General features: G+C 39.6%; 1 protein-coding gene across 9 annotated transcripts in view; it reads right to left on the reverse strand.

Annotated features, from left to right (window-relative positions):
• Syt14 (synaptotagmin 14) overlaps positions 1 to 26474 on the reverse strand; it is a 152269-nt gene that overhangs the window by 37600 nt on the left and 88195 nt on the right. For all 9 annotated transcript variants that reach the window (NM_001430828.1, NM_001430827.1, NM_001430826.1 and 6 more), the window contains 2 exons: positions 4025 to 4296; positions 53 to 502 (listed from right to left, as the gene is read on the reverse strand). In NM_001430828.1, coding sequence (NP_001417757.1) covers positions 53 to 502; positions 4025 to 4296 — 722 coding nt within the window. The remainder of the gene's footprint in view (positions 1 to 52; positions 503 to 4024; positions 4297 to 26474) is intronic.

Below are 26474 nucleotides of genomic sequence, written 5' to 3' on the forward strand. Positions count from 1 at the left end.
TGTTCATGTCCTGTGGACAGAGACCATATCCAGGTCATTTCACGATACTCACAGAAGGATTGTACGAAGGTTCCAGTATCACCGGTAATGACATTTTCCCTTGAAGATTCAACTTTGTTAAATAAAAAATCTTTTCCCCCACAATCTTTTCTTTCTTCATGCGATGGACACCATATAGTCTAAACCTAACTGCATAGTTTCCAATCATCTCGGATTCAACGTGGTTAAATTTGAATGTTTCTGTGAAGACAGGGCAAGGTCCTCTCTGGATGCTGGTTTTGGCTCTCTGCTTTTTTATAGGCAGAAGAACAAGGTGTACCTGCCACGAGTTGCCACCTGTCCTGTTATATGTTGGAATGTCTGTGACAGCTGTCACGGTTACCAGAAGCTTCTGTCTTTCAGAGTCGTAGTCGAAAGTCACATCCAGTGTGCCATATTTAGCTTCTGGCTCTGGATCAAAAGGTTTAGGAAGCTGTGAGGCGGATCCTTGAGCTGACATGTCCTAAGAAAAGCAAATTTAAATGTTTTTAGTTTTTAACCCTATTACCTTACCTAGTATGTAAATAAATGTCAATTTCTTTTAGAGTATGACATAAAAATAATTTTCATTTGCTATCATGAAGAAAGTATAAATATCAGTCAACTATAGGCAAAAGTTAAGTGGTAAAATACTTCACAATAAAGGCATCTTTTGAGTATAATATTCACTATCATGGTTTCAAAAAAATTGAATGTATGTCTATATAAATTTAGAGTTTAATGTGCATATTAATGTCATAGTCTTTGCTCCTGAGGGAGGAGTCTGCAGAGAAGAGCAAAGTTCAGGGCTATGGAAAAGTATGGTTCCATTTTCAGGGATGCCTAAGATGCCTCCATCTAAAGTAGAATATACACCGTAAGACTTTGAAGTCAGTGGAAATGGGAAACCTGAATATAAAGGCACAGGGCTCAAGACAGTGTGCATCCCAACGGTCAACCTTCATATTATAGACCACATTTGTCTCAGTTTTCAACTAGAATTCAAATCAATTGTATTTTATTCGCAATAGTTGCCAATGACATGGCGAAATACACATTTCAATAACTGAAGAAAGGCCGAGACTGCTGACTGAGTGAAAGAAAAAGAAGCTTTTGTATTTTTCAGTCAACTCAGCACTATGTGCTAAGCACTATGTTAGCTAGCTTGAGGCAAAAGGCTCTTCTTCTACTCTTTCTTCTCTTCTTTCTCCTCTTCTTTTTTTCAAAAGGTTGTTCTTTAAGCCAAAAACAGCAAAAAGAAAGGAGTCTCTGACACTGTAAGTCTTATGCAGTCCTTGGTATTATATATGGAAATCAAGAACAAACTTTTATAAAAGATATTCTTTAAATTGTCTTGTATATACATGCTATATGTGTTTGATGTATGTTGTATGTGTTTGCCATTGGCTGTATGTGCTTGCTGTATGCTGTTTGTTTAATGTTGCACGTGTTTGGTGTATGCTGGGTGTGTTTGTCTTGTGTTGTGTCTGGTGTATGCATATTATCTGGGGATACATTCCCACATACACAGAACAAGAAGAGTGTGTTAGGTGTCTCTACTTTGTCTCTCTGAGGAGGTCTCCACTAAGCCTGGAGCTTGCCATGTTGCCATGCATGGCTAGCTAGTAAGCCCCAGCATGCTTCCCTTCTCTGCCCTCAGCCATGGGTCTGAAGGCATGCATTGCCATACACGGCTTTAAGTAGGTGCTAGAGATACAAACTCATTCCATAATTGTTAGTTAGAGATCATCGATGTATCTTTGCTATTTCAATTCACTATTTTTAAAATAGCACCATGGTAACAAAAAATTTTTAGAAAACAAAAAGTTTATAAGGTCCTAAACAGCTATTTCTGGATTTTGTTTGACACATTCGAACACTTCTTAAAACATAGGTAGAACCTTTATATATTAAGCTGTCTACTATTCCCATTCTTCATAGAAGCACTAAGAAAACAATCCTTTGCTTCCAAAGTATTGGGGTTCCACTAGTTGCAGGAAGCCTTCAGCAGATCTAGCTGACCAACTTGTTACAAGAATCCTCTGATGGGGTTGGGGATTTAGCTCAGTGGTAGAGCGCTTGCCTAGCAAGCGCAAGGCCCTGGGTTTGGTCCCCAGCTCCGGGAAAAAAAAAAGAACCCTCTGATGAATGATAGATAATATTACAGATATGAAATAAACTCAGAAAAATAAAAATTTTGTAGTAGCCTCGGCTATCAAAATTTCACATCTAAACATTCACCCAATGTATACTTGATGTACACATGATGATGTATATATGAATGTATTTATGGTGCTATAAAAGATAGGCATGGAACAAACTGAAAAGTGTTAAGACAGCAAGTCCATAGCTTCTGAGATATGTGTATACACAGCTATGGCTACCTACAGAGAAGGAAACAGTCCTAAGGTAACAAACTATGAGAGATGCCAAGATCCATGGACCACAAAGAACATGAGATGGAGAAGTGAGCACTGGCCCCACGGAGAGATAGAAAGCCCAGGCCATGTCGACTGTGGGCCAAGGCTTTATCACCCAGTGGTTCTACTTAGGAAATAGAGGAGAAATCCTGTTTCCCAGGTAGTAAGTTTCTCTAACTGGCAAAGGTCAGTGGTGGGCTGGCATATTTGCCCCTTTATGCCCCATAAATAGGTGTTTGCTGCCAGCCGTGGGTGCCCCTTTTCAAATCTCAGTGTTGATTCTTGTGAGCAGGTGAGATCAGAGAACTGCTGATGAACCAAACAGAGGCAGAACTAAAGGCCTGTGCATGCCACGCTCTGAAGTAGATGAAAATACACACACAGAGTGCACACACTTAGGCAGCTGGTTGTCATTTGCACATTTCACTCTGCTGATTGAGGTCTCTGGGACAGTTTGCCTGATAGTGTGCCTGGTTAGCACTACAAAGAAATCTTCACACAGCAACTCAGGTCAACAAAGATGCACAGAGTAAAGCAGCTATGACTAGCTCCTTTTCTGTACTCACAGAGACCTAGTTGGAACACAGCTTCTGCTTCTCTCTGAAACTAGCACTTTTTACTTCCTGAAGAAGAGACCATGAACAATGAATAAGATGACCAGTCAGACACTATTGTGGTCACTGTTGTGATCCAGGGTCACTGTGTTTAGATGACAGCAACAAGGAAACTGATGGCACTGTGGCAGGCACACAGAGTCCAACAACTTAACGCTTTCTTCTAGGTCAGATACTATATGTCAATACTAAAAATTTAAAGTATTGTTGAAATTTTTGGAGAAAACCCCAAATCGAAGAAGTTCTGCCCAGAGCTTAATTACTCTGTGTATTAGAAAACTATCTTCATTATTTAGACAGCAGGTACAAAATTACCAGCACAGATCACTTCATTGTGATAATGTTGGCCGGGAGAAAGTGTTCAAGCTTGCAAAATTTAAAACTTGTATAAGAAAGTAAATCCTACCGAGATTTTCTACATTTGAAGCTTTGGGTTACCTTAGTCTTAATCCTAAGAATAAGACAGAGTCTTTTTGGATTAAAAAAAGACTTTTGAAACTACAATTATTTTCTTGCCACTTTTACATTCTTCATTACAGAAAAGAAACAAAAACAGCTAGCTACACTAAAATTAGGAAATTAAGAAATTTCACCAGTAAAACTAACCAGCATGTGTTCCTTTTGTACTGTATGAAATGAAAATACAGTAAGATTAATTTGAAAAGCTTGTGGAACACTCAATCATCCCGTAACAGTAAAAGGTTCAAAATAAAAATCATGAAACCTCAATACAAATTAACAGGAAAATAATTCCAGAATGTTCTATATAAAATATTTAAGAAACAACAGCGATCCTTGGTCATCCATCTCTAAGGGAGGAGGATGTAGAATACAGGCTGCAACAGCATCTTATTTGTTAGATACGGTAGGAAAAGCTACAGGGAAGAGACACTTTCAGACTGGTACCGTGATGGGAAAGTGCGGGCTCTTAACCTCAGAGCTCTCCCTGGCAACCATGGTGCTTTTGCTTACTTCAGGGCTAAGGACTGCTGTGCTGTCGCTAGGGACATCATCTTCATAGCCTTTATTGTGATAGCTCTCAGCCTCGTGACCTGTGCTTCCTTCACTGGGGCACTTGTTGAACGAACACCGTGGGCTGTTGCTGCAGTGGGAAATCTCACACTTGGCATCCCCAATTTCAGAGGGTGTGCATGAGAGGTGAGGAGAACCGCTGTCGTCTTGATAAGGCGGCGGCTGCAGCTCATCCAATGGAGGTGTCCTCCTCATTCTCTGAATACAGTTTCCTGACAAGGACAAGAGTGTGGTCATTGTTTCAAATCAGTTCCAGTCTAAGTAACTGTAAACAACTTTAAAATGTGAAGTAAACACGCAGTATCATAAACAGTTGAAACTGTTAAAATTCCTAAATGAGCTTTCTCTTTCCTTAGTCCAGGCACAGAAATAAAACCACCTAGCTTTCAACTCTCCTCTCACCCAATAAATCAGGAAAAATAAAAGAAATATACTGTTATGAACCATACAAAGAAACCTGATCAGAACTGTCTGTCGACTGAGTCTCTCTCCCCAAGCAGTCCCAATGGTGCGTGGAATTCATGAGTTCCCTTATAACCGATGGCTTTTTGAGGGGCCATAAAAGTATGGTGGGTGAAACATATGAACTCCATGACTTGTCAGCTATGGGATAAACTCTAATCAGCATTCATCTTAGCATCTTTCCACATCTACTTGGTTTTAGAACCTAAATAAGCCATGCTCACCCCCGCCTGCCGGTCTCTAAGTCCCCATGAATGCCCAGCTCATCCTAGTCCACAGGATGAACCACCACTTCTGGGAGTGATATGAAGCAGCATTTTTTCCCTTACTTAAATTGTCTTTTAATTTTTTCCCTTTAATAATCTGCCTCCACCTTCAATTAAGACTAAACATATCTATGAAAATTGATAAGGGATTGACATATATTATACATTTTATGATCTAATAAACATGGTTTTAAAAATATGACCAGTTCCCCATTTTCTTTCTAAGAAATTAAACCCTCTTAATTCTTATCTACCTTCAAAATAATGGTCATTGAACACTGCAAAATATATTAAGCCTAAATACTATGGCATATGCACACACTGTCACTAATACACACAAGTAAGATAGGAGAGCTAGGGAACTGTATAGAACAGTAGCTATACTGGTCTCAGCTCACAGTTTAAGCAGATAAGGTTATGTAGATAGATCCAGAATTCAGTGTTCAGTACACTAACTTTAAAATGTTATCAAAACAATGCAGTTGAAGCCAAACTAGAGAGAACCTACTAGTAATCGCAGTCATGTGGCAGTCAAGACAACATGAGACAAGAGGCTTTACCCAGCTGCATGGCACAGCCCCCACAGGGAGCCCTGTCTGCCCAGCAGTGTGCCAGCTACGTTTGCCAATGGGCTCAGGCAGAAGGTTTCAGCCTGGGTGCCGAAACACTTTGGTTTTCCTGATGAAAACCACTCAGGTGGTATCTCCTCCTTTCTCCTGCTTGAGGTTCAGCAGACACCTTGTGACTGAGAAGTTATGAGCATGAGAAAGAGCTCTGGGGAGAACCAAAACCAAAAACAAACAAACAAAAAACAATGACAAAAAAAACTCACCCAGGACAGCCTGGATATCAGAAACATTACCCCAACCTTTGATGACCAAGGAAGACAAATTAAAAACACAAAGGTAACTACCATAGCTTCCTTTTCTGTATATAGCTACAAACACAGCCTCAGTGGACACCGTTTAACCCACTAAGCAGAAGTTTCTTATCTTCTAAACATCATACTTCATCTGCCAATGAGTTGAATTAGATAATACCTATATATCCACTGACATACAGTCAGTCAAGAATTTTGCAGGTTAAAGGGCATATACTAGAATGTGTGGGAACTTCAAGAAAATAAAACAAAAACAGGAAATTAAACTGAAAGTAGAAGGTATAAAAAAAAGCAGAAAATTAATGTTAAAACCTGTATAGATGATAAAGCATTAGCAAATGAAAACAGTTCATTAAAAACAGAAATAAAGTTGCTACATTGCTAGAACAGAGCAGTTAGAAAACAAAAACTGGCAATGTAAGTTATTAATGTCAGGAGTGAAAGAGGCTAGGAGTTCAATTCTTGTAGGCATTCACAGGAGCAAGGGAGGTGGGTACTGGCAGTGACAGAGGACCTCGCCCAGGACAGTGATGCAGACAAGGCAGCCTAGCTAGGGAAGAGCCCTGACCATGGTGCTGAATCGCAGCAGCGGGTTAGCATCTGTAGGGTAGGTGGTGGGCACCCACTGAATTCATGTTGAGGGCCACCTGTAAGTGGGAGACAAACCAAACAGATGCATGAAGCAGAGGAGAAACCTGAAACCTGTGTGCAGCCTGATGATCAAAGATCAGATGCTTCCTGGTTAACGTGGTCAGGTCTTTCACTGTTAGATAAAGGAGTTAGAATATGGGAAGGGGAAAAAAACCTAGAGCCAACTCTGATGACTTAAATATGAACTAAAGAGAAAATACAGTTACTGTGCTGGCTGGCTTATGTCAACTTGACACAAGCTAGAGCTATATTGGAAGAGGAAGCATTAATTGAGTAAAATACCCCAATTAGACTGGTCTATGTGCATTTTCTTGGTTGAGTACTGATGTGGAGGGGGAGCAGCTCACAGCAGTATCATTCCTGTGCTGGTGGTCCTGGGTGATATAAAGAAGCAGGGTGAGCAAGTCAGGACATCACTTCCTGTGTGCAGTTCCTGCCCTGCTTAAGTTCCTGACCTGAGTTCTCTAGATTATGGACTACATCATGCAGTTATAAGAAGAAACAAACCCTTTCCTCCCCGAGCTGCTTTTGGTCATGATATTTCATCCCAGCAACAGAAACACTAATCAAGGCATGTACTCAGTTAACACAGTACAGGTGCGTTCATGCTTATACACACAGCCATGCTAAACATTCTAACGCTTCCCAGTGTGGTCTGACAGTGTCATCACCCTAGCAGCCGTGAGGCCAGTGCCCAGAGGTTGGATCTTATGTCTATATTCAATATTACAAACAACTGGAACTGCTCAAAGCAGCGACCAGTTCGAGAGCTGTGCTGGGGAAAGTACACGATGAGTGTAGGAAGCTGTCCATGCTGAGACACATTCGAAGGATGGCAAGGACACCGCAGCAGAACAAAGAGGCAGCATCAGGCAGCTGCCATCAGCCAGAGCCCAGGGACAATGGAGTTTCTAAGCAATAGCTAACAGTAAAGGAGTATTGTTCCCTCAAAGGAGGGAGGAGACTGTGAGTCCACACAGAGAGGAGTGAGCGATCAGGGATCTGGAGGAAGATGGGGGCATGGCCTCGCCTTCACAGTAGAGAAGACAGGAGCTCCTGCATTAATGACGATTAGGTAAGGCTGTGGATCACCTGAGCAAACACTGGAACCAGCTCAGAAAGCAGAAAGCCGCCACGAAGTAACCAACCAGTGATTTAGAATAGGCTCAGAACGCCAAAGGGAAACCACACAATCTACTACCAAAAACCCCAACAAAATAGTCACAAAAACATCTCATTTTTAAAAGATCCCAATAGAAACTGTAGGCTCAGATGGCTTCCCCAGTGAACTAACCATTGAAGGAAGACAAAATCCTACCAATCTTCCACAAAATATTCCAGATAACATTAAAAACAGATGATTGACTAAATTATTTTATTTTGTCAGCAGAACGTGACACCAAGACTTAAAAAAAAACTCTCAAAGGAAAACAAAGTTTTAGCCAATCCATCTTGTAAAGGTAGACACAAAAACTTTCAGAATATGTGCACCGCAGACCCAGAGCCACTCAGGTGGCACTGTATCAAACCAACTTTGTTAACTTGGTTGGAATGCTGTATTCTAAGTGGATTTAATAATCAAAGTTTAACCAATCAAATTTGGTACACACACAAAAAAAAATAAAAATAAAGAGTATGTTAACTGTAATTTTTTTAAAAAAGTACTTGGTAAACTTCATTACCCATTCATAATAAATCTGATGAATTAAGGAATTCCCTCTCTTGCCTACAGATAAGTCCTATAACAAACGTTATATTTGGTGGAAAGGAGTTGAAAGCTTTACCTCTGAGCTCAGGAACGACACAAGAGTATCTGTGTTCACTACTTCTATTCAACAACACACCAGAGGTCCTTTCTAGTCAGTGCAGTAAGGCAGGATCAAGAAGGTAGAAAATGAATGGAAAGAAATAAAATTGCCAGTAATTTCATGTAACTATCATGACATAAAACAGAAAACAAGGGAAAGACAGAGGGAAAGAGGACACATTTGTTATACTAAAGTAAGTTCACAACAGTCTCAGTGTAGGAGATCAGTAAATGAAAAGGCAACTGAATTTCTACACACATGCAAAGGACAACTGAAAAGATCTTAAAGCAACCTCATAATCAACAACACCAGAAAGCATCAAATGTCTGAAAACGAACCTAAGAAATTTGTGTTATTTTTCCAATCACAGAGTTCACGTGTTCTTTCAACAACTGATGGATGGACTCCAAACTTCAACATTTCTCAGCAGTGGCGATACTCACTTAGGATCAATTAGTTACAAACAAGCAAAGCTTCCTTTCTTCAGCAAGGCATCTCAAAAGAGAAACACAGACTTAAGAACTGCATATTGAGTAAATGCTTTCACTTCTTTTGCCACTGCAAGAACTAATAGATTTGAAAAGCATTGCAGAAAATTAAAATAAAAAAGGAAAAGAAGAACCATGGCAGATTATCATAACCTTAATTAGAAGACGATTTCAACTGCAGTTGCCACTCCAGATGGAAGCCCCTTCTTGAGCAAATTAAGGCAGCCCTGGCACTTGACATGCTGCACTAGCTAGCAAGTGTTTTTCTTTCACAACAGCACAGAGGTAGCAGGTCGTTCCACTTGGTAACACCAGAAATATCTCCACTGTCCTGCTTCAGGAAGAATATTCTTGCTCCTCGCCACCCTGCATTCCTTCCACAGAGACCCTGAATGCATGAACACCTCACACTCATCTCTGTATATGACAGCAAAGAATGAGATAAGAGGAGCAGAAGGGCCAAGGGATGGTGAGCCCTGAACACCTGTGTTTGGTAGAACTCAGTAACAAAACTCATGGAACGATGTGCTTGCCAGTAAAGTTCACAAGGTCAAAGCAACGCAATGGAGTATTCTTCCCACAGTCAGAGGGGATTTGCTGAACCTTGTCTGTGCTTTCAGAGGATACACAAGCCTCATGTTACCCTCCACTTTGAAAGTGGACTACTGCATATTTGAACATACAACTCTGGCATAGACTAAGAAGCTGCTAGCTTTGAATAGTGTTCAAAGAAGGAGAAATCTGCCTTGATGTCTGAGAGTAGAATAAGTCTATATTTGACCTCTGTAACCTAGACAACCAGTAGGTTATAGCACAGTAAAATTCACTGGAGAGCCCTGATAGTAGAACTGCAGTAAAAGACTATGGGTCTAAAATTGTCTTTTTACTTTTTGCACCTTCAAATAAATTTTATTAGAATATAGTTTGGATTATTTTTGTACTATGTCTTAAAACTCTAATTCCTTGTTTAGCTTATTTTCTTGATGGTCTGAAATAATACCTGATTCAGACCATCCCCAACACACAAGAAAGCTAATAACCATATATGGTGGCATAACCTTTAATCCCAGCACTCAGGAGGCAGAGGCAGGTGGATTTCCATGAGTCTGAGGCCAGCCTGGTCTATATAGTGAGTTCCAGGCCAGTTAGGGCAACAAAATGTGACTTTATCTTGGAGAAGAAGAAAGGAGGAAAGATTAAGGAGAAGTGAGGGAGGGAGAAGAGAAAGGAGGAGGAAGAAGAAGGGGGAGGAAGAAAAGCAGCAGCAGCAGCAGCAGCAGCAGCAGCAGCAGCTAATTCTCCTTACTCAACACATGTTCTCTTTGAGCGGGAAAAATTTCAACTTGATGCCTCATCTCTGAAATAGTACAAGCCACTCTTGCTTTCAGCAACTACAGGGAAAAGTGCTTCTTTTGCTGAGGAACAGCATAGGGTAAAGAATTGGTATCAGAGACAGAGAGGGCAGCAGGATGACTGAATGTGTGGTACAGAGCTAACAGCATGTGCTCCCTCAGGTGTGAGGTGGGGGTGTCATCTGATCTTGTCACTAAGAGCAGGTGCAAAGGGTGAAGGAATGACACCTTTTTGCACTCATAGCCCCAGCAGGAATAACCGTGATTTCCAGCTGAGGAAGAAAATAACCATGGCAGTGATATATATGCCAACACTACTGGAAGTAGAATGTTCTGGTATTAACAGCCCTTTTTAGAGGTGGGCCTGAAAGAAAAAGAAATTAAATCTTAATGACAGAATTTGTAACCATTCATTTGTTTTCAAATTCAGCCAGAGTAAGGATGGTTTTCATTTCTTGAGTATCTGTTATGGGTCTGGGTGAGTATAAGGACTAGGAGGAGTTTGGAGTTAAGGTTAGTCTAGAGAATGGTGTTTCCTGGAATGGCTTTAGGGCCTGAAAGTATTTATATGCCCAACAACTCACACTACAAGTGTGCAGAAAATAAGAAGGCTTCTAAAATTTGACCCACATAGAGCAAGATGAATAGAAAGTTCCTAAATTGTGTAACATCCACATTTCCTCTATTTCTCTGCTTTGGTTTTCAATGCAAAACTTTTATTGTTGAATTTTCTACTGACGCAGAAATAGCATCTAAGGATTTTGACAACCGAGTTCAACATGACCCTTCTCCAATTCCCATACATAACCTGGTCACGTCACCCTCAGTCAAAAGCATCTCCCGGGAGGATCATCACAAACTCCGCAGGATCTAAGTCAAACTTCCACATTTCAGCATCAGAATTACAGAATTTATTATGGTTGTTTACTGTGTTTCCATGAAAGCATTTTGAAGATGGTATCCTGTGACTAAGTGCAGGTTAGGACATTTGGCTAGTTCACCCTGTCCACAAGGCTAAGGCCACATACTCATTTCCTTCTATGCCATATTAAGAAAGCATCCTCAGTTATAGAAGATGCCTCATCTTACTGAGGTTCTATAGGCAAAATACACTATTTTCATTCCATAGTATTACAGTTCTGTAGAGCTGTTTTTAATTGTCAAACGTCTACATATCACATTCAGGATAATATCCTAAGTATTTTTAGGTGTGCCCTAAACGAGCCTTAGCAATCCAGCTCCACTCCAGCTATTTACCTCAGCTCGCCAGGATTTAAGACCACTCAGCACAACCACAGCAAAAATACCAGTGGGTTCCTCCCTCACCTAATACCCTTAACTTTCTCTCCCTCTCCCACAGGGAATTCTATACTGTCCTTCAAGAATTATCTTGGTTGTTATCTCTGAAAAGTCCAACAGACCATTTTCCCCAGTGCATACACACTGAGTGTTCTTAAGAGCTCCATTCACAGGCCCACTGCCTTGTTATACCTGCACACACTGCAGGAGTTGCTCACGTTAACCACGAATGCCTGTGCCAGCAGCAGATGCACTCGTGTCTACCTGCATGGCCTGCTAGACAGCTGAGAACACAACCACTAAGGTGCTTTGCTCAACACAAGACAAGATGGTTGTGGTAACTTACTTCTTACAGGACTGGATGGGCAATAAGGTCTCTGGGTCCAAGATCATGAACTTGCACTGGTTTTGTTTGTTTTAAGATTATGATACAGAATCAGTGGGAGCGAGGAGGAAGAACTAGGGAGAGAACTGGAAAGGAGAATTAGGGAAAAAAAGAAAAAGAATGTTTAAGAACTCTTCTACTTATAACATATTGGAACAATATACTGATGTGGTAAAAACAAAAAGAAAACCATCATTTTAAAACATTTCCTTACAAAAATAAATGTGAAAAATATAGCAAGATTAGTTAAACAGGGGCTTCAGGTGTAGCTCAGGAGTTGAGCAGATGCCCAGTTTGCACCAGAACCTGGGCTTGAGATAGAACCAAAGCAAATAAAGTACTTGAAAGGATCCGCTGGATAACATAAATCTGATAAAGTGACTGAGGAGTTCCTTCAGGAAACACTGTGCGTATACTGTTCAGAGATGATCTAAATAAGCAAATGCTTCTCCTATAACACTAAAGTCACTCCTTCATTCATTCTTCCTGTACTACGGGGAACTTAAATGCAGGGCCTCATACACACCATGCAAGGATTTAACAATCAGCTCAGCCCTTGGTTCCGACTTAACTCTAAATATATAGAGCAGATATTTCAAACATATTGCCATAAAAATTCATGGAATCATTGTAAACATACAATTCTGAAATCAAAATAGAATGGTCTTTGTTATTCCCCAGAAACCTCACAAAAATTAAGTTAAAAGAAAAAAATCTTTGAGTTAAAAACTCCATGGTTGCACTGAAGAGACAGTCTAGCCAGTAAGAAATGGTTTCTGTGCAAGCATAGGACCTGAGTTTGACTCTTAAAATCCACATTGAAAAGGTTAGGCATGGTGATGCATGTCTGTAAGCCCAGAGTTGAATGGACAGAAACTGGAAGAGACCCCCGATCTCTTTGTTGATCAACCAAATTATAAGGCCCAGTAAGAAACCTTGTCTCAAAAAGCAAAGCAGATTGTACCCAAGGCTTCCACATGCACACATATCATACTCATACATGCACCTGTCCGCACACAAACATCAACATTATATATATATATATATCGAAGGTAAAACTACATCTTGACATCTTCAAATAACACAAACACAACTCAGTATCAATAGTGGTATTATTTCTTTATTTTATTCAACTACAATGAAACTGACAAATTCTCCCATGAATTTAAGGGAATTTATAATTGTGATTTGACTTAATTTTATCAATCATATCTACATCTATATCTATATATCTATGATCACTTAGCTTTGTGTTTAAAACTCAAATTTATCCTGAAGAACATATAATAAATGATTAACAACATCAAGGAATTTTGTCTACTTTTGTCCAAGAAGAAGAAAGTGGTACTGGGCTCACCCTCCATACAACCATAAAACTGGATTAAATGGGGGCTTTAAAGATGGCTCAGTGGTTGCAGGACATTTGATCACCCTGTGAACCAGGAGAATGCAATTACTGAAACAAAACAAAACAAAACAAAAAAAAACCCCAAAAACCTGTTTCTAGTTGTGGAGTGGCTCAGCCTTAGCACACACTTTAATCCCTTTGGCTGGAATACAGACATGATCTTAGTACACACCTTTAAACCCAAACAATGAAGGTAAAGTTAGTTTGTAGAAGGAACCACCCACGTTTGAAAGTGATGTCTAATTGAGTGGCAGACAAACTGATGAATCAAAGAAAGATTTGACATAATAGGATATGCCCAACTCTCACAAGAACAGAGAGAAAAAAGGGCTACTTAAGAGAGAACAGCACGGGGCTGGGGATTTAGCTCAGTGGTAGAGCGCTTACCTAGGAAGCGCAAGGCCCTGGGTTCGGTCCCCAGCTCCGAAAAAAAGAACCAAAAAAAAAAAAAAAAAAAGAGAGAGAGAGAGAGAGAGAACAGCACAGAGGGGGAAAAAAGAGGGATGGGTAAAGTTTTACCAGGAGAGTTTTACAGAGACAGATTGCAAACAGAGACTAAGCTAGACACAGGTGAAGACAGAAGGAGCCACATAATGAGAAGGAGCCAGAAGATTAGAACATATCACCAACATTATGATGCAGTATGAGGCCAAGCAGAGCAATTCAGTCAGAGGCTGAGAGAAGCCAGATTGAATCAGTCAGCTTAGAGAGGAGTTTGAATCAGAACTGTTAAGCCGAACCAGCCAGCTAGAGTTCAGAAAGAGCTACAAATGGTGAGCTTATTCTGCAGCAAATCTCAGAGGCTGAAAACATTCTAGGCCTAGATTATACTGTATGTTAGATAGGCCAGCTTTGCTATGGGCATCCTAGAACCTGGAATCTGGAAGGGCAACAGTATTGCTGTGCAGGATGCGGGGGTGGGGGTGGGGGGGAGGTCGGTTCTGGGGACAGGGAGGGGATGGAGCTGATGGGCAGGACACTCAAGAGTACCCTAGCAGTCTGTGAGGTCCAGGAGTCCATGCCCTACCACACATAGTACATAGAGTAGCATCCAAGGCTCACCAGGGGGCTCACTAGGGGGCTCACCAGCAGGCTTCAGAGTTCCTTCCAGTGACTGCTAGCTAAGCATGACAACAAGTTAGATCCTCTACTTCTAAAATCTGTGGGACTACTTTGTTGTTAACTTGATACAAGTTAAAGTCATCTGAGAAAGGAAACCTCAGTTGAAAAAAAAGTCTGCATAAAAATGGCCCATAGGTAAGTCTGAAGAGGATTTTCTTTATTGATGATTAGATATGGGATCTCTCTGTGGGTAGTGCTACCCCTGGAAAGGCAGTCCTGGATAGGATAAGAAATCAGGCTGAATTACTCATGGAGAACAAGCCAGTAAGAAGCACTTCTTCATGCCCTGTTTTAGAGCTATCTCTAGGTTTTTGCCTTGAGTTCCTGCCCTGACTTAATTCTGTGACAGACTGTGGCCTGAAAGTTGTAAGCTGCAATGAACCCTTTCCTTCCCAAGGTTTTTTTTTTTTTTTGTCAAGATGTCTTATCCCAGTGACAGAAACCCCAACCAAAACAATATGCTTTATTGACTTATGGAAAATAAAATCCAGCTCCTTCAGTTAACTTTTAATAAATGCCTGCAGGTAGGTAATCACTACTACATTTGAGATAAGGAACAAGTCTATGTCCCTGACTGCTGCTGTTCACTCCTTTGTCTTCAACAAATCCAGCCCAGAACAATTTGCAATTTCTTTTTTCACTATTTCTCTGCCTTTTCTAGAATGCCACAGAATCAGAACCACCCAGAATAGCTGCATCTGACTTTTCTCCCTTTCACAAATGCTGCTTCTGCAATTCAACTACATTGTTGCATTTGTTTCGAGTTTATGTATTTTAATTGACCAGTACTCCATTGTAGGAAGCCCACAATTTAAATACCTCCCAAGTGGTTGTACCACTCTGCCTTCAAACCAGCTGCATGTGAGGAGCCACCTGTTTCCTTTCTTCTTTAACACTGACACTGGCAGTGTGTTGTTTTACTCCTTCTAGCTTCTTGTGTGAAGGAAGCTCAGTGTTTTGACTGTACACTTCCCTGGGTGACTAATGGTTTGAGCATCTTCTTGGTGCTAATTGCTCATTCATAAATCTTCTCTGGTGATGAATCTGTCCAAACGCTGCACATTTTGAAGACAAATTGATGACTTCTCATTATTGATTTGGGAGAAGTCCTTATGAAAACCTTGCACTGTAGCCTACTATGTAACCCGGGCTAGGCTGTCATCCTAGGAGTCCCCTGCCTCTGGAACTAATTCCTTAATCACATGCATCTGATACCACCATACCATCCTCTTCAGACACTTTATAGCTTCCAGAAATGTGTGCTTTCACATCTCACGGATACCATATACAGTACTGCTACAATTACACTTTTGTTTTTACTGCTCCAGGCCTGACATAGTCTCTCTGGTCTATTAACAATTCCTTCCTTTGTGTCAATATTTTGCACCTAATTCCCTAGTACTTAGCACACTGTGAAATTATTTTTTAAAAACAATTTCCCACCCCCCCAAAAAAGCCCAGAAAACAAAACAAAACAAACTTTCCAATTCTTAGAAGGATATCACTTCACACTCCCTGAGTGTCTGTAATGATGAGTACAAAAGCAGGCTGATGAGCAGTGCGTAAACTAGAATCTCTCATTAGGCATGACTTGTCAATATTTTAAAGACACTTTGATGGTCAAGCAATTTCATATTCATGACATATGGAAACATGTACCTACATAATGTTCTATGTACAAATATTCCAGCAGCTTATTTAAGGCTACCAAAAAGTAGAAGGAAGCTAAGTGTCTGTCAGATGACGAGATAACAACAGAAGGCAGGCATCTCCATAACAGAAGCCCACTTAGTCATACAGAGAGAGGAGGCAAGAGCCAGCCATCATGCTAAGTGACAGAAGGCGTCACAAGAAGCTGCTTACCATGTTTTCCATCTATATGAAAGGTGAGGAAGAGGAACATAAATCAGTCTGGGCACTGGTGCTAATGTCAAACATGGTATTTGCTAGAACTGTACTTTTGTTTGAATAACTACTACTGAGTGCTAACAATGCCTTAACAATTGTATCATTCTCTGAAAATATTAAATGAACGAATCTCATGACATGAGAATTATACCTCAAAAACCTCTTAAAAACTACGTAATATTCTTACGACAGAGTCTCAATAGATAAATTACCAAACATGTGATAGTTTCAGGCAATATAAAGTAAGACAGAATCTTTCTATCATGAAGCTTAAAAATTGTTTAACCAAGGGAAAAATCCAGCTGAAAGGAAACTATATAAAATGCAACACTATACAGTATTGAAAAATGAGTCCATCGTGCAGGTGCTACTTACATACAGATTCAAATCCCACGTGAACACCAAAGTCAAACTCTGGGTACCATAAGTCTATATAAAGCAGGCACCAAGGACAGTACTGTTTCCTGGAGGGTAATTCCTCTCATTTTCTAGATCTAGACAACAGTCACCCATGAGCAGCCTAAGATGTTTAAAACGGCTGCGTGCATTTTATCCAGCATCAGTAAGCGACGGAAGATGGAACAGAGACAATGTAAAAGCTGGTAAGGTGGTGTCAGCCATGTGTGCACACAAAGGCACACACGTTAATGTCAGAGTGGTGTCAGCCATGTGTGCACACAAAGGCACACATGTCAAGGCCAGAGAATAGCTTTTGGGAGTCAGTTCTCCTCCAGTTTTGGCTGGGGATCCATAGGGTTGTCAGGCTTGCTTGGCCAGCACTTCTATATCTACTAAGTCATCTTGCTGGACCTATCAGAGCAGCTTGCAACTTTTACTGTGGCTCTACCTCATAATCAATATTCATCATAACCCAAGATTATCATTAAAGGTTCATAGCAAATCACAAAGATTTCCATTTAATAATAATGAGAACAGTAATAACAATTATTACTATTATTTGCTGCTATTATTATTCTTAGGCTTAAGGAATGAATTCCAATACCTTTGAGGCATACAAATAAGTGGAAGGTAAAAAATTAATAGAATAATATTAAAGTATATCTATTACTCTTACCATGCATGTTTTTACTTCAGATATTTTTTCACATCTGATTTCCCAATAAAAGCCAATTAATATTTTGCTTTAATAAAATTCAATTTTACTTCATCCTAACCAGAAAATAAAAACCTTGTAAATGACTGAATGTGCAAGTTCACATTGTAACTGATTTTGTAAAACATACCAGAGACTAAATATAGAATCATCTTACGCCCTACTGAGCATGTGTATTTGGGTGAATGTGTGTTCAAAGACAGAATATTTTTTTTGCTATAAATAAATTATTTATAAGATTTAAAGCTTTATGAAAAACAATGTTCTTAGGAAAAAAGCATGACTGTTCTGCCCTGTGAAATACACTTAGGTTTTATACTGGATGAAATCGACTCTGTGGCCTGGTGCAGGGTACACACTAATAAAGACAAAACTGAGAGCAGCACATGAGTTCCTGCTCACCGTATTAACTAACAGCGTGATCTCAATACTGCAAGGATGAAACAATGAGGCTCCATTTACATTTTGTATGAAGTGACTTCAGACATTTTGAGGATTCTTTTTTCTTCATTTCTATAATACCAAGTAACCAGACATCTCAGAAATAGACGTTGAAACAGTAGCAATTTAGGGTTGTGAAGCAGCTAAGTGCCTCACAATGTTGATGTAATACAGCAATTACAGATCTCTGATATTCAGCAAAAGGCTTTGTTTCCTTGTTATTCATAAAAGGCTGTACCATAAGAGTATCTCTGCATTTCCAAAGAAAAGGGCTCACATTTTAAAAGAGCTCTGCATTAGTGTTTGACCACTGAACTCGGCATTCAAATTTATTATTTTGTAACTAAAAATAAGATGAAGAACTAGGGGGGAAAAGGTTGGAAAATGTTAGAATTTTGATTAGCAATCACAGCTGCACCAGAATTAGTTTCTATAGCAACAGGAAGAAATAATGTGTTGAACTGCAATGCAACACAAGATGATTCTTTATAGATTGCAACTCAAAAGAAAATCTTTGAAGAATTCTGTCTTAAAAGAGTTATTAATCTTTTATCCACCATAATTTTCTAACAGAAAATAATCATTCCTATCTACTTTTCCTAAATTATTTTAACTCATTCAAATTTAATATGCCCCAGAACGGATTGGAAATGTAATATACCTCAACAGTTAATAATTTTGGCAACTATCTCATTTGCATTTAAAACAAAACCACATGCAACCATTGTGAGACCCCTAAGATGGGGCTTTATTTCCTTGACAGTTCAGTCCCTGCCAGGAAAGGCTAAAGGGTCCTGCTCTGAGTAGATGATGGTTCTGTGGTGACATCGGAATGACAAGCAAACCCTACATTTTCATCAGTAAGAGCCTAGGCCTCCCTTCTATCAGTGGGCACCCTCATGTCCACAATGTGATTAGGAAATGACCTGCTGTGAGTACTCTGCTCCACTCATCTCTGTCTTCTCAGCTCAAAAGTGCCTGTTCCTAATGGTGTACAATGGTATCACACGGCACTTCTACTTCTACATGGCTTTGGCAACTAATTAAAAGTGTATGCTTGAACCCTTCATGTCCTTTGCCCTTTTAATGAGACCCTTTACTGTGGCTCCAGCCTCGGAGTTCCAGAGCAGCTTGGAAGTTACTATGGAAACCAGTGACAAGCATTCTCCCCAGCTGCTTTCTGTGTCTCATCAGACATTAGAAAACTGACGTGGCACAATCAAGTCATCCAGACACTACGAATTTTAATTCTCTTGCTATTTATGCTTTAAAATAATATATCATATACATCTTTTAAGTTAACCAAATCATCAAACTAGTAATATCATTTTTTTAAATTCGAATAGAGATCAGAGTAGAAAATATGCACTGTTAAGACTTTAAAGCATAAGCATTAAAATAATATTTTATTTCTAGAATGAAATCTGAGATTCAATAAATTTCAGAAGTGAAAACGTCTATCTCTATTAAAGTTAATATCCCATAGGTACAGTCATGTAGCTGGGTCACACCTCTAGACAGCTATGGGTATGAATGGTAACGGTTGGCTCAGGGATAGGTACTGGCTTCTAACAAAAAGTATCTCTGCAAAAGAGAATAAATGGGTTGTGTGTGTGTGTGTGTGTGTGTGTGTGCGTGTGTGTGTGTGTGTGTGTTTTATCAGGCAAAATTATCAGTAAAAATTTGGATTAAGTCAGAAATAATCTCATTCTGTCTTCTACTTCCCTCTTTATCAATCTAACAATAAAATGCTTCTATTTAAAGCCTCATACCAAGAATATAATTTTTTATTAAAAAAAGTAATTGGTATTAAACTTGGCTTGTACAATTTTTTTTTGCATTTCTTGTCCGAAGTCTTTTTAAAATGTCAATATGACAGCACAGAAGGTAAGGCAAAATATCCTATGTCTTTTGAAGACAAACAAACACCTATTTGTCTTAAATTTGCCATAGTTTAGTCTCCCATGTGACCAAAGAATTTATAAGACAATATAGCAAAAACAAACAGAAATATGAGCATGGTTTTATGCATCATTTGTTATATAAGAATGTGTGACTAAGGGTGACACAGACAGTTGACAGGATACTCTTAGCACCCTGTCTATGAACTGCTGCAGGAGAGCTCCTGATTTTGTAAGTACCTAAGAATAAACACAAAGCCAAGGGTTAAGGGGCACAGTGGCTAAGGTAAAGTGCTTTCTTGCTGTAAGAGCATCAGGACCCGAGGTCAGATCCTTAGGACCCATGTAAAAAGTTGAGTGCAGGGGTTGGGGAGTTAGCTCAGTGGTAGAGTGCTTGCCTAGCAAGCGCAAGGCCCTGGGTTCGGTCCCCAGCTCCGAAAAAAAGAAAAAAAAAAAAAAGTCGAGTGCAGCAACCTTGTGCTGGGGAGGCTGGGACAGGAGGATCCCTGAATTTCTGGGCCAGCCAGTCTTACCCAATCGGTAAGTTACAGGTTTAGGGAGAGACCAAATCTCAAACAATAGGGTGAAGAGCACTTGAGGAAGTCATCCACACTGATTTCTGTCCTCACCACACACGTACACACACATGCAAGTGCCCTCTACACACATTCACACTGACAAGAAAAAATATAAAGCTTCAGTGTGACACCACATATTCCACAGAGTTGCCAAGCCAACCTCTCAATGCCTCAGATTTTCCCCTGACAGCGAGAGAGCATCTTTGTCAAGAGATCTATCAAATTAATGAAAAGAAACCATAAGAATAAAGTTATCAGACTACCCAACCTGAATGAGAATTACTTGAGCCAAAAATAATGTTATCTCCTAAATTCTTATCAGGACCCACAAGTAACATTTAATTACTTTTTTCTATTTCAGAAAATTGTAGAGAGAAAGTCTGGAAAAATAAATAAATCCAAATTTCCTTACTGAATTGACAAGCAGAGAAGACCCAGCCACAAACACAAAGCAGGTACTAGGAAGAGTGCTTGGGGAGTCAGAGAAGGGGTCTATGCTAACAGTGGCCGGGGTGTGCCCCACTGAATAGTATGATCTACTTAAACTGAAATTTAACTGTTCCCTGTCTTTTCCTCCTATAGCTTCTTTAACCAGGCATTTACTTTTATATGAGGCACTACACAAGTCGCTTAAACTCCGCTTCAAAAGAGTTATCCATTTGTAAAGACTTTAGTTGGGAGGTAAGAACCAGTAAAGAACACAGGAACCTACCATCTGTGTGTATTTAAGTATCCTGAGCCCATCTGTGCTTATAAGATGAAGACAGTAGCCAAATTTTAATTTTAACTACCATGAACTCCTAACATTAAACAGGTCTATAACCTTCTCAAAGATCATTGCCAACTGAGACCAAGAGTTCAAACACACGGGCCTCTTTCCCATTCAATCCACGATGTGCACACACTCAGCTCAGTGCTGACTTGCTACAACCTTCAAGGGCAATAATGGTGGAGCAGGTGAACTGCAGTAATATAATCTGGTGTATCTGCTGTGCACAGCATGTAGTTGATCATGTTAGTTTGTTTGTTATTTAGACAATACTATTATATACTATACACCTTGGGTATTAATTTTATTCTCAATGGATAAATGAGAAATTAGTCTAGTTTGCTTGACTGCAGTGGCCTGGATCCAAACCTACAATCCATTGTGTGCCTGAGAACAGAAAGTAAAAGGTTCAAGATGGGACATTTATCAAGTAACAACAACAAGAAAACAGGCATGACTAGGCCAGCATCAGAAAGAAATGGATTTAAAAAGTTAGCTGCAGCAGACGGCTCAGGAGTTAATGGTGCTTGCTGCTCTCCCAGAGGACTGAGGTTAGGTCTCAGCACCACAGGAGCTGGCTCACAACCACCTGTAACTCCAGCTCTGGGGGATTTGATTCCCACCTGTGGTCTGTGTAATCACTCATACACAGATACACAGATTCATGTAAGTAATTTTTAAAATGAACCATGCATAGCAAGGAGACTTGTCAAACGTAAAGGGCCAATCCATCTGAATAATGTGACCTTCATAAACACACACACACCTAGGGAGACTGCATCAAGTTTCACAAAGAAAAACTGTCAATCAAGGAACCACTTTTCTAGGAAGACACCTGAAGACCTAAAAGCAAGAGCTCTAAAAGTTCCATAGCAACACAGCAGCATCAGCCACGAAACAACACAGCAGCATCAGCCACGAAACAACACAGCAGCATCAGCCACGAAACAACACAGCAGCATCAGCCACAAAACAACACAGCAGCATCAGCCACAAAACAACACAGCAGCATCAGCCACAAAACAACACAGCAGCATCAGCCACAAAACTACGTGGCAGTAGTCACCTAAACGCTCATCAACAGATGAACAAAGTGCAATATTTGCACAGATTGGATCCATATCACAAAAAGTAAAAGTCTGACGTATGACCAAAACACAAATCAATGACTTAAAATGCATCTAAAACTAAGGCACACAAGGTATGCTGCTATCCAGGGGGACCTCCTCCTTCTCAGAGGTGAAGGGAAGGAGAGGAAAAAGGGGGTTAGGGGCTGTGTGAGGGAGGGACTGGGAGAAGGGAGATGCTACAATCAGGATGTAAAATTTATAAATAAATAAATTAAAGGAAAAAACTATGGCAGAACAGGAAGAAATTAAAGATCTAAATGACCAGACAAACATCTTGTATTCATGGATTTAAAAAATGGCTGTATTTCTCCAAGCCAATGTATTGAATCAACATAAATGCCACAGTGACTTAGCACGAGTTCTTTGGAGAAATTGTCAAGCTGATCCCACATGTTATTTTTTTTATGACACTAGCATAGCAAAAACAAACATGAAAACAAAGACAAAGGTAGAAAGACTCAACTTCAGAAATAACGACAGACATTTAAATCAATCAAAGTCCAGAAAAAGACCATGTATATGGCCAATCTGGCTGACAGGGGAGCCAAGACACACAGCGGGGAAACAACAACCACTAACTGTGGAGCTGTAGCCTTAGTGGCCTAACACCCATGTGGAAATTAACTCAATACAGATCGAAGACCTAACATAAGAGCCTGAATTACAAAACAAAGAAAGCACAGGGAAGGCTTCACTTCCTGAGTTACATGTTGAGTATGGACAGGCAACATTAGGAAAAAGAGATAGAGGCAGTTGTAGGCATCAGACCAAAAAAAGAAAGAAGAGGAAAAAAGAAAAGAAAAACAAATATCAAATAACTAAAAAAGGACCTAACTCGAAAATGTGTAAAGGACCTAAACCTTTTTCAAAGAATATACAGACATGCCTGATAAGCACATGAAAAGATATTCACAAATATCAATCATCAGGAAAAAAGGAAAAACCACCAAAGCCAGAAAGACGCTACTTCACGCTAATACAATGGACGCTAATACAATGGACGCTAACACAATGGCTACTACTAAGACAGGACAGCATCACTAAATAGAAATAGGCTAACAGACTAGGTGGCCCCATGCACTGTTAGTAGGAGTGGAAAGTTGCTCAACTAATGCAGAAAACTCTACAAATGTTAAGTACAGACTTCCCAAATGACCAGCCCAGCTAAGCCATCCCTTAGGAGAAAGCAGAAACTTAATCAGATCTTTGTACTGTAACATCTACAGCTCATGACAGCCAGAAGGGAATCAACTCGTGGAGGAGTGTGTAAGCAAAGTGTGGTGTGTGCGTACAGTCAACTACTATCTAAGCTCTGATACATGCCACAACATGGGCAAGCCTTGAAGACATTATGTTAAATGGGATTAAAGATATAACAGGACACATATTGAATGATTTTGCTTATTTGTATGAACTCTTTATTCTAGGCAAATTTACTGACACTGAAAGTAGCAAGTAGTTACCAGTGACTGAGATGAGAGGAACCCAAGAGTTATTCTTTTATTAGTGTAATGTTCTGGAATTTGAGAGTGGTAACAGCTGTTCAACAATATGAAAGCACTCAATATTATAATGGTAAATTTTTATACTGATATTTTGAATTTTTATATTTTATTTTATATTTTGAATACAGTACCACAATCAATGGAAACAAGTAACTAATTAGAAAATAATGTAATTCTCAGAATGCCACAACCTGAAAACTTTCATTCTATATCATTTAGACACAAAAACACAAAAGGGTAAAAAGTAGATAATTCTATTCAAATGAGGTCCTATTAAGTGAGTTGAATTTATGCCATATGCATTTTATCATAATGAAAAATTAAAATAAAACTTTCTTACTAGAAAGATTTAAATTTAGCTTTCAAGAGACTTGGTAGGAAAATGATAGTGAAAATTGAGACATCTGCCAAACTAATTTTTATACGGAACTTGTAGTGGAGTGAAGGGAGATGAAGGAGATGTTAGTTCGTTCAGAGAAACTAAATATTAGAAGGGCATTATATCCAATTAGGTAACGCGAAACAACACTAAACCACAACAGACCCAAGACAACGCATAACAGTCTTTGGACAAGGAATTCCCTTGTTGTGGAGAAAACATGAAGTTGCATGATAAAAACACATATATAACTGCTCTAGCTAATCGCAGCTGAGACCAAATGAAAAGCAAACACACACACACACACAAAGTTACAGGGCTGTTATGACACAAAGTAGAAGGACAGACAGAATGAAAAGCTGTTCTGAAAAGAGGAGGACTGTGAAACTTCACACTGATCATTAAGACCAGCACTAAAGGATAGTCAAGAAACTTCCCATGAAAGCTCACTGTGGTCTCAACAAAAATAGCACTGGGACTGCTTTACAATTCATCTCTAAGGATTGGTGCAAAGAAAAACGACAAATCTGACAAAATTCTACAATATTAGACACTATAACTGGGAAATTAATTAGAATCAAGTTAAAAATAGACATAATCTCAAAAGAAAACAGCACATGACAAAAATAGTATTTTAAGTCTATAATTACAAAAGAGATTGTTCAGCAAATAATATAGTACAAGAGGTAAACAATTTGGAAAATATGGTTAAATACCTATGTAAGTCTGTTGTTCAGACTCTATTTCTCTGCCCACAGTATGACCCATCCACTGTCACAACCACTGGATCCTAATGGGGGGCCAAGGTGGAGACCTCAGTGGCAAGTACGCACTTGGGAACAGACGTGAGAACAGACTCTGGGGAAACAGGCTTCAGTGAGACAGCTCACTTCAGTGGGAGGAACAAAGGAACAAAGGACATTCAAACCTTTGGGTAGGGCCTATCCAGGTAAGTGTACATCATTGGCTGGAGTCAGGATGCCGATGCCTCCTTTGCATAAGGAGGAATTGCAGGTGCTACTGGACGTGATCTTAAAAGGGAAGAGGAAGTTTAACCTGGCTACTTGGCTATTTGACCTTCAGTGGTAAGGCAAAGATGGGGCACAGGTCTATTTGCACTGGGACATGCGGGCCTGGGGGGACAGGATGGGGGATAGGTGGGCAATGATCCTACTCCTGCTGATCAAGACCAGAGTTCCAGTTTGGGGCTTTGGACATGCCTACACTCCACTCTTGCTCCAGCCTGCTCCCCACTGTAACTTTAATTTTTTTCAAAACCTATTTTTAATAATGGTTCCTAAATAATTTAACCTCCCTTGTGCATCACCCACCAGAGGTAGTGGAAAATAAAGGAAGAGTTAAGGGCTGAGGTTGGAGGTAAAATCTGATCAAAATATAGTATCTAAAATTATCAAAGAATTAATATAAGTATTTTTAAATCAATGAAGTAAAAATAAAAGTATAGCAAAAAGAAACCAAGTGCAAATGGCAAAAAAGGGAAGAAAAATTAAATTTCTTTAACATGACTAAGTAAAACGTAAAACGTTGAGATCATGAAAATACTAAAATCGGCTGTGGCAGCAGAAGCCGATGAGCCTAGCACTTGATGGGGAGAGGGAGGAGACGCAGGATTTCAGACCAGGCCAGGCCAGATACACACCGTTTCTAGGCCAGTCTGGGATAGATGCCGGGACTCCTTCTTATAAAATAAAAATTAAAAATATTTACCATATATAATAAAAACTGATTTCTTAGTGTCCATGAGCTCTTGTTAATCAATAAGAAAATTAGTATCAATTTGAAAGGAAATGGATCAAATTTACTAAATTACAATCAAACATACATATACATATACCACTTAGAACATAAACTATAAAATTACAACACTCAATATCAAATTCTAGAATTAGGTATTGTTTCAGAATTAAACAGCTATTACAGTTTTAAAGACAATGTGTAGCTAGAATGTTATCAAATATGTCAAAGCTAAGATCTGCACACAGAAACATTGTTGTTTCACCACTTTAAAGTGAGAGTGAAAGGTACAGACTTTTGAGACCAGAATGCCAACCCTCCTTTGTAACACTGTAACTCTAGAAAACAACAAAAAGACATGTTGACAGGAAGGTGGTATGACAAACATCAAAAACTGTCTGAGTTAAAACTGTTAGCCTAAGCTGACAGCCCATGAAGGCGATCGTTATCGACTTCCACATAATTAAGCTCCTATTCCCAGAAGTTCATAAAATGAGAAAAAAAGTATCTCTGACTTAGTACACTTACCAGAAAGCGTCTTTTAGATCTATGGAGTACAAAACAGATGATTACACGGCCAACCTTTGCAGAGATCATCCCTGCACAGTTTCACACTGCGAACATAAAATCTGATATGCAGTTGGCTGTTGGTTCTGTCTTTAACCTGCACTCAGGCACTTCCAGGTACTTAACATTCAGAACACATTCACATTACCACCCAAAGGCTAACTAACACAGCACACTCCACCATCCGTTGCTCAACAGTGTCCTCAGGCTCTAGCTCTGAGT

The sequence above is a fragment of the Rattus norvegicus genome, chromosome 13 (genome assembly GCF_021556685.1).
Source record: "Rattus norvegicus strain SHRSP/BbbUtx chromosome 13, alternate assembly SHRSP_T2T, whole genome shotgun sequence".
NCBI classification, from domain to species: Eukaryota; Metazoa; Chordata; class Mammalia; order Rodentia; family Muridae; genus Rattus; species Rattus norvegicus.